Source organism: Myxine glutinosa, chromosome 7 (assembly GCF_964187855.1).
Source record: "Myxine glutinosa chromosome 7, kmMyxGlut1.1, whole genome shotgun sequence".
Taxonomy (NCBI): domain Eukaryota; kingdom Metazoa; phylum Chordata; class Myxini; order Myxiniformes; family Myxinidae; genus Myxine; species Myxine glutinosa.
In genome coordinates, this window is record NC_136267.1 from 183869438 (window position 1) to 183885748 (window position 16311).

At 41.0% G+C, this 16311-nt stretch overlaps 1 protein-coding gene across 2 annotated transcripts in view; it reads right to left on the reverse strand.

Annotated features, from left to right (window-relative positions):
• Window positions 1-16311, reverse strand: part of LOC137431878 (P2X purinoceptor 3-like) — a 163946-nt gene that overhangs the window by 72144 nt on the left and 75491 nt on the right. For both annotated transcript variants that reach the window (XM_068123677.2, XM_068123678.2), the window contains exons 3-4: window positions 10656-10806; window positions 3097-3165 (exon numbers count right to left, since the gene is read on the reverse strand). In XM_068123677.2, coding sequence (XP_067979778.2) covers window positions 3097-3165; window positions 10656-10806 — 220 coding nt within the window. The remainder of the gene's footprint in view (window positions 1-3096; window positions 3166-10655; window positions 10807-16311) is intronic.

Consider the following 16311-nt stretch of genomic DNA (forward strand, 5'->3'; position numbering starts at 1 on the left):
ACCAGGAGAGAGTAGATCGACTCCTGATGAACTCTTCCGATATAAACGTGCGGCTCCGAAGTAACATGGCAGCGTGTGCAAAGCGACTGAGAAACAGGTGTAGCGGCCGCTTCCGTGTTACAGATTCGGCACGCATTCTTCACACAAACGTGCGACTGAGAACGATGTGCAGCGGCCGCTTCCGTTTTGCAGAATTCAATCTTTTTTCAAAATGGGCGCCATGTACTGTTTAGATTTGGATGACTTGCGTGTGATATGATTCAACGGATGTTTATATGAATCGTTTAAAATAAAAAAAGCCTTCAATTTCTGATATTTTTCCTTTTCATTTGGGCTTCCCAATTGAAGCCCCACCCATAGGGTGGGTACCGTTGCTCGTTAAACAAATTGACACTACTAGGAATTTCAGGAATGAAATCGGAGATTGAAAGAGGTGGATTTGAGGTGTATTAACGTGGGTAGAAAAGATCAAGGTTTTGGACGGGGGAAGAGAAGAGATGGTGGTGAACAGCTGTTTTAAATACCTGGAGAGCAGAGAGGGATTGAAGAGAGTGTGAGAGTTTGTTCCAGAAGTGGAAAAAAGAGGAATAAAACAGTGAATGTGAGCAGAGAGTCTTGATTTTGGCAGTTTCACAAGAAGAGGGTTGCTGTCAGATCTTGTGCGTCCTGCAGGAATATTTGGGGGACACAGAACAGACAGAGCTGGGGGAGCAAGGCCGGAGAGTAGTCGGTAGAAAACAACAAGACCACCAACCTGACTGTGGTGAGAGAGTGAAAGTCCCTCAGAATCAGCTTCATTGCGTGAGATTCCAATGATTCTGAAAGCTTTGGTTTCAACAGCGTGAAGCCGAGCTAGGTGTGGGGCAGGAGCACCAGCCCAGAGGGGAGAGCAGTATTCCATCAAGCTGCGGATTAAAGCTCTGTATGTGGTGAGGAGCTCAGAGATGCCAAGGAAGGACTTCGCATGACGGAGGATGCCCAGTCGGCGACTGGCTTTGGAGGCCAGATTTGAAATGTGGTTTTCCCAGGAAAGATCATGGCAGATAGTGAGAAAGATAGATAGAAAAGGTAGAAAGTCCTTCCTTGGCACACCTGAGCTCCTCACCACATACAAGGCTTTCATCCGCAGCTCAATGGAATACTGTTCTCCCCTCTGGGCCGGTGCTCCTGCCTCACACCTAGCTCGTCTTCACGCTGTTGAAACCAAAGCTTTCAGAATCATTGGAATCTCCCGCGATGAAGCTAACTCCGAGGGCCTTCCACTTACTCACGGCAGGCAGGTTGGTGGTCTTTCTGTTTTCTACCGACTCCTCTCCGGCCTTGCTCCCCCAGCTCTCTCTGGGCTCTATCCCCCAAATATTCCGACAGGTCGCACAAGATCTGCCTGCAACCCTTATATGGTTAAACTGCCAAAATCAAGACTCTCTATTCACCTTCACTCCTTCATTCCTCTTTTCTCCCACCTCTGGAACAAACTCCTTCACTCTCTTCAATCCCACTCCTCCCTCCAGGTCTTTAAAACAGCTGTTCACCACCATCTCTTATCTTCCCCCATCCAAAACCTTGATCTTTTCTACCCCCGCTAATTCACCCCAGATCCACTTTTTTTAAATACCAACTTTTTTCCTGGAAGTCCTTGTAGTATCCTTGTGTCTTATACATCTCACAACCCCACCCCGTTCCCACGCCTCCTCCTCCCAAGCCCTCTCCCTCCCACAGATATCCCGATGTCCCTGCTCTCAAATGTTGTGTTTTTGTGCTTCCCCTTCTCTCCCCATCTTGTCTACCGCTCCCCTTATTATATAGCTCCCCTTATTATATACTTTGTGTGTCTGTTTTGATTTTTTGTGTGATAAATGTTCGCTCTTTCATAAGCCTCGATCCTGTATACAAAAAAAAAAAAAAGTGGATGGGAGGCGGGAGGGTTTCCCAGATGGTCTTTTCGGAGAGACAAAGTGAGAGTGTGAGATTTGCCAGGAGTGAAAGACATGTTCCACTTGTTTAACCAGTCTGATTTTATCCAGCTCTGCAGAGAGTGAAGAGGCTGCTGCCTGCCGATCTGAGGGATGAGATATGAAGCGGCAGATAGTGGAGTCATCATCCAAGAGATAGAGAGGATTTTCCAGAGAGTTGGTAAGATCATTGATTGATCAATAAGTACGTCTATTAATTACGTATTGTTGCAATATACCTTGCGACCCTTTAATGCTGAGACTCCTTAGACCTTTGATGACCCTTTAAGTCCCCTAAAACCCTCAAAACCACCAAGACCCCTAAAGACCAAAAAGACCCAAAATAACCCAAATAACTCGAAGACCCCAAATACACCAAAATACACCCAGAAGGTCATAAAGACCCTTGAAGAACCAAAAGGCTCTGAAGACCCAGAAGACCATAAAGACTATTAAAAACCCTGAAGATCCAAAAGACCCTAAAAACTCTGAGGACCCCAAAGACCCATTGGACCACAAAGACCCATATGACCCCAAATGTTTTAGACCAATTGGACCATCTTTGCCCCTTGACTATTTAGAGCTTTAGACCACTTGGACGTTTTTTGCGATTACAAATAAATGACATAAATAATATGACCAAGACCTATAGTCTAATTATGGCGTAGCCAGAGAAATTTTATACTGATCAGATCAAACATTCTAGTTGTCGAATTATGACATCATAATGAAGGCAGCTATGACATCATCATTAACATATGTTATTCCCCATGGGGAGTACTTTATAATGAGCCACCTTTCATTTTTTTATATGGAGCGGTTTCAGAGGTGTAGAGGTGCAAAGCTCTTCGGTTTTTCCAAGACGGCACCCGTACCACGTGACATGCGATGTCATAATTATCATTTTTAAAATCGAATTTTAAAGGGAGTAAACCTGCAAAATGCTGGCAGAAGGGACATACATACATACATACATACATATGGACAGACAAACGCAGTTCCTGACGATTTGTATTATGATTGGAGTAAATCATGACAACACAGCAACTCAAGTTCGGTCCGGTTATTATCCTCAGTTAAAACAAGCCTGTGCCTCTGCAGGCGAACATAGCGAGCCGATCCATGTTAGTAAATATAAAAATACCTCTGGACAAGTTCCTTCTCGTTGATTTGTTTTCTTTGAATTGGTGATGATGCAGAAGGCATCTCTTCCCTGTCAACAAGCAAGAAACAACAACACGAAATTTTCAACATAAACACCAGGAAATATCACAACAAATGGTCTACGAATGGAAGCCGTCCTTGTGAGGCAGCTTAAGGATGAAAATGTCACATCGTTAGTTACACGGTGGGCAAAAACACCATCTTTTCACTAAAGCACCACATTGGCTTAAGGGTTTTTAAAAGGTCATGTTCCAAAAAATGGATAACCACAAAAAAGGTCATGCTCCAGAAACATCATGATGACGTCATCATCTTTTATTACCATTTCAAACAAACAAAATGGTGAAATTAGACTATAATATGGTGTAGTGAGATTTTTAAAGTCTATGTTTTTGAGGTCAAGAAATGAAATGGTGATATCATCATTTCCATTACGGAAAGCTGATTCTTTCAGTGATTATCTTACTATAATTCACCAAATGTCCGTCCGTCCGTTCGAAGGTACCGCAAAAACGGCTCAACCGATCGCAACGATATTTTGGGTGGGTATTCCTGGGACCCCTGGGAGTAAAATAGACGATATTGTTTTTCCAAGTTTTCCAAGTTTTCCAGTTTTTCCAAACACGATGGAATAATATTTATCAATATGAACAGTGATGTGGGTTTTATTGAAATTCTACAAATACTGTTTAGATTTTGATGATTTGCGTCATGATGATGTTTATATCGATCGTTTAAAATAGAAAAAGCTTTCCATTTCTGATATTTTGCCTTTTCATTTGGGCTTCCCAATTGAAGCCCCGCCCATAGGGCAGGTACCGTTGCTAGTTATATCAATGTGATGTCATCATCTCTTAACTGTCTTATAGAAACACAAATTAACTGTAGAATATAATTTCCTAAATGCCATCATTGGTTTTGTGTTTTTGTGGCAAAAGATTTTTAAAAACCACCTTTAGAGGCCATTTTTCCCCGCAAAGCGGGGGTTGGCCTTTTTCGGGAACCGTGGTTGTTGTTGTTTTTTGGTCCCCTTTTTGAAGCAATGTTTTACGGCCGGATGCCCTTCCTGACGCCAACCCTTTTTGCCGCCTTTAACGGCAAACAGGGAATTACCAGTGAACTGGTACTCAATTAGCCGACCTCGGAAGGATGACAGGCTGAGTCAACCCCCCTGGCGTTAATTCAGCGATCGACCGGGATTCGAACCCAGGATCCTAGGATCCTAAGCAAAAGATAGCCAACGATGATATTACCTTATTTCATTGAACTGAAATGATGTGTTGTGAAGATATTGAATGAATGAATGAATGAATGAATGATCGTTTTAAGGCAATTTTTCCCCGTTAGAGCGGGGGTTAGCCTGTTGTGAAGATATTATTACCCCTAAAATATATAATAACTAGAAAGAGCAACCAGTTATTGCAGACCCTTGCCAGGACGTGTTTTCAGTGGTTTGTAAGACTTTTGTGTTGAAACAAATATGGCGGCCGAACCACGTGACCAATGGCGTCATCATTATTTTTTCTTCACCAATTTATCCCTAGATGATGCTCAACAAATTTTATCTTGATCGGATGAAGTTTTGTACGAGTCAAATTATGACGTCATAATGGAGGCACTTATGACATCATCATTAACATATGTTATTCCACATGGAGAGTTCTTTACAATGAGCCATGTCTCAATTTTTTCTATGCAGCGCTTTCGGAGATATAGAGGTGCAAATGTTTTCGGTTTTTCCAAGATGGCGGCTATACCATGTGATCTATGACATAATAATTATCATAAAAATATTCTACCGGTGGAGTTGCACCTATGGTGACAATTTCCTGTCAATCAGACCAACGCTTGCAAACTGAACAGTATACATTTTGTATCCCACTGATAGGCCGGATCTGCATCCACATCTGAACCAAAATTGAATCGGTTTGTTCTTGTTACCTACCCAACTCATCCAACAAGTTTTGTCATAATCCGTCTAAAACCTTTTGAAATAACATACTACATATTGTTTATGGCCCTATCTCCTAATGGTGAAAAATCACTTGAGAGTTTTTAAACTCTCAGATCCAGATGTTCACCAATTCTTCTTTGTCACATTTAATGAGATATATATTAAATTAGAAATCATATATAGATTAAATTAGAAATCATATATAGATTGAATTAGAAATCATATGTAGATTAAGTTTAATTAGATATAAATTAAATTAGAAATCCGATGTAGATTACGTTTAATTCGATATAGATTAAATTAGAATTCAGATATAGATTTTGTTTAATTAGATATATATTAAATTCGAAATCATAGATAGATTATGTTTCACTGGATATATGTTAAATTATAATTCATACATAGATTACATATAATTAGATATGGATGAAATTACAAATCATATATAGATCATGTTTAATTAGATATAGATTCAATTAGAAATCAGATATACATTAGATTTAATTCTAGAGATCAAATTAGAAATCATATATAGATTAAGTTTAATTAGATAGAGATGAATTAGAAATCATATATAGATTGTTTAATTGGATATATGCTAAGTTAGAAATCATACATAGATTATGTTTAATGAGGAGATATCGATTAAATTAGAAATTAGATATAGATGACGTTTAATAAGAAATATATTAAATTAGAAATCATATATAGATTAAGTTTAATTAGATATAGATTAAATTAGAAATCAGATATAGATTAAGTTTAATTAGATATAGATTAAACTAGTGGGGTCACCCGTGGGAATCCCACGGGCATGGACGTGTGTGACATTTCGACATATTGAGTTAGATGCTGCACCTGCACATTCAGTTTCACAAAATGGTTACTGGCAATTTATCAGATGCACAAATGATGTAATCTACACAATGTATTTACTTCTGATAACATGTGAATGCATGTGCATTGTGCATGCACACCCACACACACATATACACACACAAACACACACACACACACACACACACACACACACACACACACACACACACACATATACACACACATACATACATACACACACACACACACACACACACACCACACATATATATATATACACACACACACACACACACACACACACACACACACACACATATATAATATATATATATATATATACATACATACACACACACACACACACACACATACACACACACATACACATATATACATCCACACACAAACACACACACACACACATATACACATATATACATCCACACACACACACACACACACACACACACACACACACACATATACACATATATACATACACACACACACACACACACACACACATACCCACACACGCATACACACACACAAACACACACACATGTACACACATGTACACACACACACACACACACACACACACGTACACCTACACATGTCCCACGGCACATGTATATATCCCATATCCCACATCCCACATGTATATACATGTTTAAAGTGTACATGCCCCTCCCTCCCCCCTCCTCTGCCCGGCAACGCCGGGTACTTCTGCTCGTAACTAATAAAATAAAAACGAAGAAATATCTCTCAGCAATTTCCCGTCTGTTAATTTATATATTTTACAAATGTGAATGACACGTCCATGCACACGTGAAATGGAGTTTGTTTTTTCACACGTGAAATGAACACGTGAACCTTTACTTCCGGATAATAATGTTGAATGAAATAAGAACGAAGAAATATATGTCGGCATCATTGTTTACGTATTTGTGACGACTGTCATCAAACGGAAAAGTAATATATCTTAACGGAAAAGAAAAAGCGAATTTTGAATATATGTCGACATTTTCCCCGACTGTTATTTTAGGCGGTGTATTTTCGTGTATCATCGTGGCGCGATTTAAAAAAATATATCTCTGCATTTTCCCGTGTGTGCGTGAATGTTCTCAATTATTTCTGACACCGAGTCTAAAACCATCGATAAAAATTAAATCAGATGGTGAATTCGATATAAAATCGTGAGGGTGACTCAATGAATGGGCTTTATTTTACAGGCCTTTGAGAATTCATTTCGTTCTCTAAACGGAAATTTTCATCGGATTCTCTTCCCGTTTTTTTTTTCAACCGAGTCTAAAACAATGTTAGCGACTGTTAAAAATGAAATGATATATCGAATTTGAGTTGAAATAAACCTGTGTGAGAGAGAAAGACAGCACGGGCCTAACTAAACAGGCCTCAAAGCTATTCAAGTTAATAAAATGGTGGATATTTGTTTACATGAAGCCTCTCCAAGAATGGGTGGAGCTATGGGTGGAGCTACTCTGCAAACGGACTAAGCCACACCCCCGGACAGACGGATCACCTACGCCTATTATAGATTAAATTAGAAATCAGATATAGATTACGTTTAAGTAGATAATGATTAAATTAGAAATCAGTAATAGATTACCTTTAATTACATCATTAATTAGATATAGATTAAATTAGAAATCATATATAGATTACGTTTAATGAGATATATATTAAATTAGATATCAGATATAGATTATGTTTAATTAGATAGAGATTAAATTAGAAATCAGGTATAGATTAAGTTTAATTAGATGTAGATTAAATTAGAAATCAGATATAGATTAAGTTAAATTAGATATAGATTAAATTACAAATCAGATATAGATTACGTTTAAGTAGATAGCGATTAAATTAGAAATCAGTAATATATTACCTTTAATTACATCATTAATTATATATAGATTAAATTGTAAATCAGATATAGATTAAGTTAAATTAGATATAGATTAAATTAGAAATCAGATATAGATTACGTTTAAGTAGATAGCAATTAAATTAGAAATCAGTAATAGATTACCTTTAATTACATCATTAATTAGATATAGATCAAATTATAAATCATATATAGATGACGTTTAATTAGATATATATTAAATTAGATATCAGATATAGATTATGTTTAATTAGATATAAATTAAATTAGAAATCAGGTATAGATTAAGTTTAAATAGATATAGATTAAATTAGAAATCAGATATAGATTAAGTTAAATTAGATATAGATTAAATTATAAATCAGATATAGATTAAGTTAAATTAGATATAGATTAAATTAGAAATCAGATATAGATTACGTTTAAGTAGATAGCAATTAAATTAGAAATCAGTAATAGATTACCTTTAATTACATCATTAATTAGATATAGATCAAATTATAAATCATATATAGATGACTTTTAATTAGATATATATTAAATTAGATATCAGATATAGATTATATTTAATTAGATATAAATTAAATTAGAAATCATGTATAGATTAAGTTTAAATAGATATAGATTAAATTAGAAATCAGATATAGATTAAGTTAAATTAGATATAGATTAAATTAGAAATCAGATATATATTATGTTTAATTAGATATATTTTCAATTAGAAATGAGATATAGATTAAGTTTAATTAGATATAGAGTAAATCAGAAATCAGATATGGATTATATTTGATTGAAATATGAATATATTAAATTCGAAATCAGATATATAATACGTTTAATTAGATATAGATTAAATTATAAATCATATATAGATTACGTTTAATTAGATATATATTAAATTAGATATCAGATATAGATTATGTTTAATTCGATAGAGATTAAATTAGAAATCAGATATCGATTAAGTTTAATTAGATATAGATTAAATTAGAAATCAGATATAGATTAAGTTTAATTCGATATTTATTTAAATTAGAAATGAGATATATATTATGTTTAATTAGATATATATGCAATTAGAATTTTTTTTTTTTTTCAGATATAGATTAACTTTAATTAGATATAGAGTAAATTAGAAATCAGATATAGATTATATATTTGATTGAATTATGAATAAATTAAATTAGAAATCAGACATAGAATACGTTTAATTAGATATAGATTAAATTATAAAGCAGATTTCCAAGCTGGCCTCCAAAGCCAGTCGCTGACTGGGCATCCTCCGTCGTGCGAAGTCCCTCCTTGGCACACCTGACTGAGCTCCTCACCACATACAAGGCTTTCATCCGCAGCTCAATGGAATACTGTTCTCCCCTCTGGGCTGGTGCTCCTTCCTCACACCTAGCTCGGCTTCACGCTGTTGAAACCGAAGTTTTCAGAATCATCAGAATCTCCTGCGATCTAACTCTGAGGGCCTTTCACTCACTCACCGCAGGCAGATTGGTGGTCTTTCTGTCTTCTACCGACTCCTCTCCGGCCTTGCTCCCCTACCTCTGTCTGTACTCTGTCTCCCAAATATTCCTACAGGTCGCACAAGAGCTGCCTGCCACCCTCTTATGCTTAAAAACCTAAATCAAGACTCTCTATTCACCTTCACTCTTTCATTCCTCTTTTCTCCCGCCTCTGGAACAAACTCCCTCACTCTATTCAATCGCACTCCTCCCTCCAGGTCTTTAAAACAGCTGATAACCACCATCTCTTGTCTTCCCCCATCCAAAACCATGATCTTTTCTACCCCCGTTAATTCACCCCTGATCCACATTTTTGAAATTCCGACTTCTTTCCTGGAAGTCCTAGCAGTGTTCATATGTTTTATCCCTCTCCCTCCCACAGATCTCCCAATGTCCCTGCTCTCAAATGTTGTACTTGTGTGCTTTCCTCTCTCTCTCCCCATCTTGTTTCCTGCTCCCTTTATCTTATGTTTCATGTCATTTTGTCATTTTGTGATTAATGTTAGCTCTTACACGAGCCTCGATCTTGTATACAAAAACAAACAAAGAAAAAAGATATAGATTACGTTTAATTAGATATCAATTAAATTAGAAATCAGATATAGATTGTATTTGATTGTATTAGATATAGAGTAAAATAGAAATCAGATATACATTATGTTTAATAAGATATATATTAAATTAGAAATCAGAAATGAATTAAGTTTAATTAGATATATAATATGAGTTACAAGGAACTTTAACACAGAAGGAGGCTATGAGGCCTACCAAACCCTTGCAATGGTTACTAACATATTGTTGTTGTCCATGCCTTATAATTTTTAAATGCTGTGCATCAAGCAAGGAGGCAGCACGTACCATTTTCACCCCTCAGGCCAAATTGGGATTAGGGGTATTGTCGTCACGGGCGTCGTCCGGGCGTCCGGAAGGGCGGCGTCCGGGCGTCCGTCAACTTTTGGTTTCCGTCAATTTCGAGCAGAACGGCTTGTCCGATTAAATCAAATCCATATTTTCAGTGTGTGTTGGGGTTGAGTAGAGGAAGGTTCATGGGCACGCTGCGATTTTCAATATGGCCGCCACGGCAGACATCTTGAAATTGGTTTCCACCATGCATGGGCTGAGGGGTTACGCCCGCTTTGTGGTGCTATTTTTTAAAGTCTCTGGTATGACTCGGCCTGGGTCTGAAACATTGACCTCCCAGACCCAGAGCAGATGGTCTAACACCTGAATCTGGATGTTCTGGGTCTGGTTATTCCAACCATCATCTTGTTCTGTTGCTACCTATGAAACCTTACTACAGGAAAAGGATATAAATTAAAACTGACCTGAGGAGGAGTCACATACTCGGCCACATCCCAGATCTTCCATTGGCCTTTATCAGACACTGTCCTATCAACACCCTTCACTTTACTGATGACTGAGCTCTCAGTAAGCTTCTCAAATGACTGGTAAGCCTTCTCGGTGAGAAACACCCAGCTGCAATCACACAAACAGATTCACTGTGTTACGGAGGAGTATAACATAACTGTGCTGTAGGTGAAAGTTAATTGAAAGGTGGTGAAGGTCGATACTGTGGTAAAAGTTCAGTCAATTGTAATGTGGGAGAAAGTCAACTGTACTGGGTAAAATCATTTGTGTTGGCTTGTTGTAGTGTTACCATAACCAGCCAAAGGCTACAATGGAAAAATTAACAACTCTTAAGATAAGAAGCCATGACTTTGCCAAACATAAAATATATTTGGATCAAAGAAGACCAATAGGTTTGTTGACAGTGTGCAAAAGATATAAAATATTAACAGTTTGCTTCAGATAGAAGGAGAGAGGGAACATGTAGGGGCTGACATGTACTGGATTTCATGTGGCAAAAACCAGTTAAACCAGTAAAGAGGGAATCGGCAGTCTTCTGTATGCGAACCAGGACTGGTTCAACAACTACAAATCCTGACATAAAAGAACAAACTTTGCCCGGCCTTGAGGAATTTTTGCATCACAACTGGCTGGTCAAATTCATCCTGTGCGCACGCAATGGACAAGATCCTTTGGTACATGTTCACCACCGAGCCTTCAGCCATTTGTAACCTGTTGGCGTTTATTTTACAAACTGGTTACCCGAGATAAGTTACCACCTCAAAAGTCATGAGTTAATTAATAGCTGCATTGATATCTGTGAAATTTGTACTTCATTAATTTGGGGATTCTTAGAAAAGTCATTATGGGTTGCTTTTAATCAGTATTAGGGTTTTAAAGGTAGACAGTAGGGATTAATAAATTACTTTTTTAATATCCTTTCTGCCTTATGTCATATGTTGGTTTCACCGGTAAAATAACAAACAGTGCACATTAGTGTGGTCAAATCTTTCTACCGTGACACACTCCTGGTAACTGGTGCACTCGCTTCGGTGCCTCGACATTGACGAGTAACAACTGTCTTTTCCTGGCCAATCTAAACTTTTGACAGTGTTGCATTGCCAGGGCACATTTCTTCAGCTGGAGAAAACCTTTCAAAGATCAATGGAATATTTATCTTGACTATGGGTCCAGGCACTAAATTCTTACCTTTAGGAGTCACAGTAGCAAAAAAGGCATCCAGAACTCACTGCATCAAACTGTATTCTGAAATGTGTGCTGATTTTCTTAAGAATTCTTCCTTCCTTCTTAAAAATCTGGGGAGAGAGGGGAGGGGGGGATGGGATGGGAAAGGAGGGGAAGGAAGGGGAGGGGGGAAGGAAGAGAAGGGGAGAGAAGGGAAGGGGGCAGGGAGGGTGGAGGGGAGTGGGCGTGAAGCAGGAGGGGGAGCAATAGAAATGGAGGGGAGGGGTGGCATGGAAGGGTAGAGGGAAGGTAGGGAAGGGGGGAGAGGGAAGGAAGGGAAGGGCGGAGGGGTGGGGTGGGAGAAATGGAGGGGAAGGGTGGTGGAGGAGAGGAGAGGGGAAGGGGGAGGGGAAGATATGTGGGGAGGAGAGGAGAGGGGAAGGAGGGAGGAGAGGACATGGAGAGGGAAGGATAAGGGAAGGGAGGATAGGAGGAGGGGAAAGGGAAAAGGGAGGGGGTGGAGGGGGTGAGAGGGAAGGAGTGAGGGAGGGAGAGAGGGAGGGGAAGGGGAGCAGAACAGGAACTAGGAGTAAGAGGGAGGTGGAGACTAGGGGAGGGGGAGAGAGAGGATAGGGAGGGGAACAGGAATGGAGAAAGGGGATGGAGGGGCAAGGAAAAGAGGATAAGGGAGGAGCAGGAGGAGAGCGGAAGGGGGGAGGGATAGGGGGACGGAAGGGAGAGGATGGGCCCTCCTTACGCTGTTCATTCACTCTGAAAAACTCATGGCTCTCCTTACGCCATTCACTCACTCGGAACAACTCATGGCCCTCCTTACACCGTTCACTCACACAGAACATGTCACTGCCTTCTTTACACCATTCACTCACTCGGAAGCACTCATACCCTCCTTACACTGTTCACCCACATGGAACACACAGCCCTCCTTAATCTGTTCACTCCCACGGAAATCATGGTCCTCCTTACACTGTTCACTCACACAGATCCACTTGATGTCAATAAGGGTAACAACTTCCTCAACTTCCTCCACAACCACCTCTAATTCTTGCAATCACTGCTGCCTCTACACCACCACCTGCAGCCTCCAATCTCTGTCCTCCGACCGTCTCCACTAACTCCAGGATGCATGCCTTCTTCTAATAACCCCTTCTGATTAAACTTCTGTGACTCGTGGTGGGCCCTCTCGGCTCTCCCCCGTTGGTATTTTTGTGCATATAAGATTGTGCACAGTTCTGTTTAAATATTATTTAAATATGTTTAACCTTTCCCCTTCTGTGTTTTATTCAGTGGTATATTACAACACGCTGTTTTTCTTCCTATTTAAAAGGCTTTTCTCAATTTCCTCTCCAACTCATTCCACTTCAAAAAAAAGAAATTCAATATCTTATACGTCTCCCTCACTACATGGTCTAAATTCACATTCATTCCATCCCTCCTCCATCGTTCTGAATCGGATTGCTAACTTGAAAATCACAACAAACCCAATTTGTTATCAATGTTCGTCTTTCATTAATCATCCACTTTCTAAACTCCCCTCTTGCCCCTCCCATCCAAATCCCCCCCCTTGCACCTACACTCCTAGACTACCCCCTTGCCCCTCCACTCCTGAACTCCCCCCTTGCCCTTCCCCTCCTAAACTCCCCCTTTGCCCCTCCCCTCCTAATCCCCCCCCCCTTGCCCCTCCACTCCTGATCTCCCCCCTTGCCCTTCCCCTCCTAAACTCCCCCCTTGCCCCTCCCCTCCAATCTTCTGCCCCTCCCCTACAATCTGCCCCTCCCCTCCAATCCTTCACCATCAAACCTTTCATCCTCCTCATCCTTCCCTTTCTTGGAACTCTTCTGCAACATCTGACACACTATCAACTGCTCTCCCTACCTCCCCCTCTCATCCTTCATCTTACCCTACTCCTCCCCTCCCCTGTCCTGTACCCGATGCTCCCCCTCTCTCTTCATTAACGGTATGGACCTCAAACATCCGGGGCCTTCGCTCAAACCTGACTGATCTCTCCATACAGGTTGCTTCTGACAATCCAGACTTGATCTGCTTAACAGAGACTTTCCTCCTTCAAGATGTCTCTGATTCCTTAATATCTCTTCCTGGTTACTCCCTCCTCCGGTATGATAGACCTGAGCCTCGGCCTGGTGGTGGGGTGGCTATCTTTGTCAAAAACTCTCTTCCTCACTCTCCTTGCACTGCCCTCTTTCCTCCTCACCCGCAGGAGTACCTCTGGTTACGGCTTCCTTTCCGCTCCCACCTTTTGTTCATATGTGTTCTGTACCGTCCCCCAAACAGTGATGACTCCATCTACATTTCACTGTCTGACAACATGGACCAACTTCTATCCACTCATCCCAACTCTCTCTTCCTCATATGTGGTGACTTCAACTGTCATCATGCCACCTGGTTGGGTGTGGGTTCCTCTCTCACCAGTCATGGCACCTCAGCAAAGGACTTCTGTGACTCACTGGGATTGACACAATCTGTCAATTTCCCGACCCGGATCTCAGCCAATGGAGTATCTTCTCTTCTAGACCTGGTTATGACTAACTTCCCTGCTAATGTCTGCTGCTCTTCTTCTGCTCCAATCGGTTCTTCTGATCATGTGCTTGTCAAAGTGGACATCTCTCTGGCCATTCTCAGAGAGCCTCCTCAGCGTCGACGAGTCTGGCATTTCACTCAGGCCAACTGGGACGGTCTTCAAGCAGCCATCAATCGTCTGGATTGGTCTCCCATCTCCACTGCCTCTGACATCAATTCTTCCTGGGAATTCTTCCAAAGCAAACTGATCTCTCTCATGCACAGATTTATCCCATCTCGTCTTCAATTGTCTTACCCTTCCTCCCGTCCATGGTACACTGAATCTTGTGGTGAGGCAGTTGCCCTGAAACAACTTGCCTTTGCCTCTTGGAAGGCTAATCCAACTGAAGGCAATCTCAGTTCCTTCCACAAAGCTCGGAACAAGTGTGTGTCTACCCTCAGGAGTGCCAGGAAGCACTATCTCTCCTCACTCAAGAATGAACTCTCAAACCTGTCTCCTTCCTCCAAATCCTGGTGGCGTCTGGTCAAATCCGTTTCTGGTGTTTGTTCCCCCTCCATCCCCTCCCTTACCTCAAATGGCCACACAGTTGACATCGCACGTGACAAAGCCGAATGCCTCAACTCTGTGTTCGCCTCAAAATCCTTAGTCCCAAACCCATCTCTCTCTGTTCCCACCTTTCCCAGTCGAACCCAACTGCTCCTGGACTCTGTGTCCTTCTCTCCTGACAAGGTGGAGGAGTTTTTGTCAAACCTCGACTCTGATTCTGCAACTGGACCAGACGGCATCAGCCCACGGGTCCTAAAATCCTGCTCTGCCGCTCTATCTCACCCTCTCTCTGTTCTTTTCACCCTATCTTTTGCTCAAGGTCATCTGCCAGCATCCTGGAAATCAGCTAACATTACCGCTTTACACAAAAAAGGTGCAAAAACAGATCCTTGCAACTACAGACCAATCAGCCTGCTCCCAATTATCAGCAAAGTCATGGAATCCATCATTGCTTCGGATATGAAATCTTTCCTCTTCTCCAATGGCTTGATCTCTGATCATCAATTTGGTTTCAGACCAGGTCACTCTACTCTGGACATGCTGCTTCTGCTGTCTCAACAATGGATGGAGGTCCTCAATGCCAAACAGGAAATCAGAGCTGTCTCCCTTGACATATCACGGGCCTTTGATACGGTCTGGCACCCAGCTCTGCTCACCAAACTCTCCTCCTATGGTATCCATGGAAATCTCCATGCATGGCTTGCGGACTTCCTCTCTGGTCGTAGTCAACGTGTGGCCCTGAATGGATTTCTCTCATCTCCCCTTCCTGTTCAGGCTGGAGTTCCCCAAGGAAGTGTGCTGGGCCCTGTGCTTTTTCTGGTCTTTATCAATGATCTCTCCGACTCTCTGGAAAATCCTCTCTATCTCTTTGCTGATGACTCCACTCTCTGCCGCTCCATTCCTCTTCCCTCAGATCGGCAGTCTGCAGCCTCCTCACTCTCTGAAGACCTGGACAAAATCACAGACTGGTCAAACAAGTGGAACATGTCTTTCAATCCTGACAAATCTCACTCTCTTACTATGTCTCTCCGAAAAGATCGACTGGACAACCCTCCCATCTACTTTCTCAACAATCCTCTCCAAGAAGTTCTGTCGCTCAAGCTTTTGGGTCTCACTATCTGCCATGATCTTTCTTGGGAAAACCACATTTCCAAGCTGGCCTCCAAAGCCAGTCGCCGACTGGGCATCCTCCGTCGTGCGATGTCCTTCCTCGGCACACTTGAGCTCCTCACCACATACAAGGCTTTCATCCGCAGCTCAATGGAATACTGTTCTCCCCTATGGGCTGGTGCTCCTGCCTCACACCTGGCTCGGCTTCACGCTGTTGAATCCAAAGCTTTCAAAAT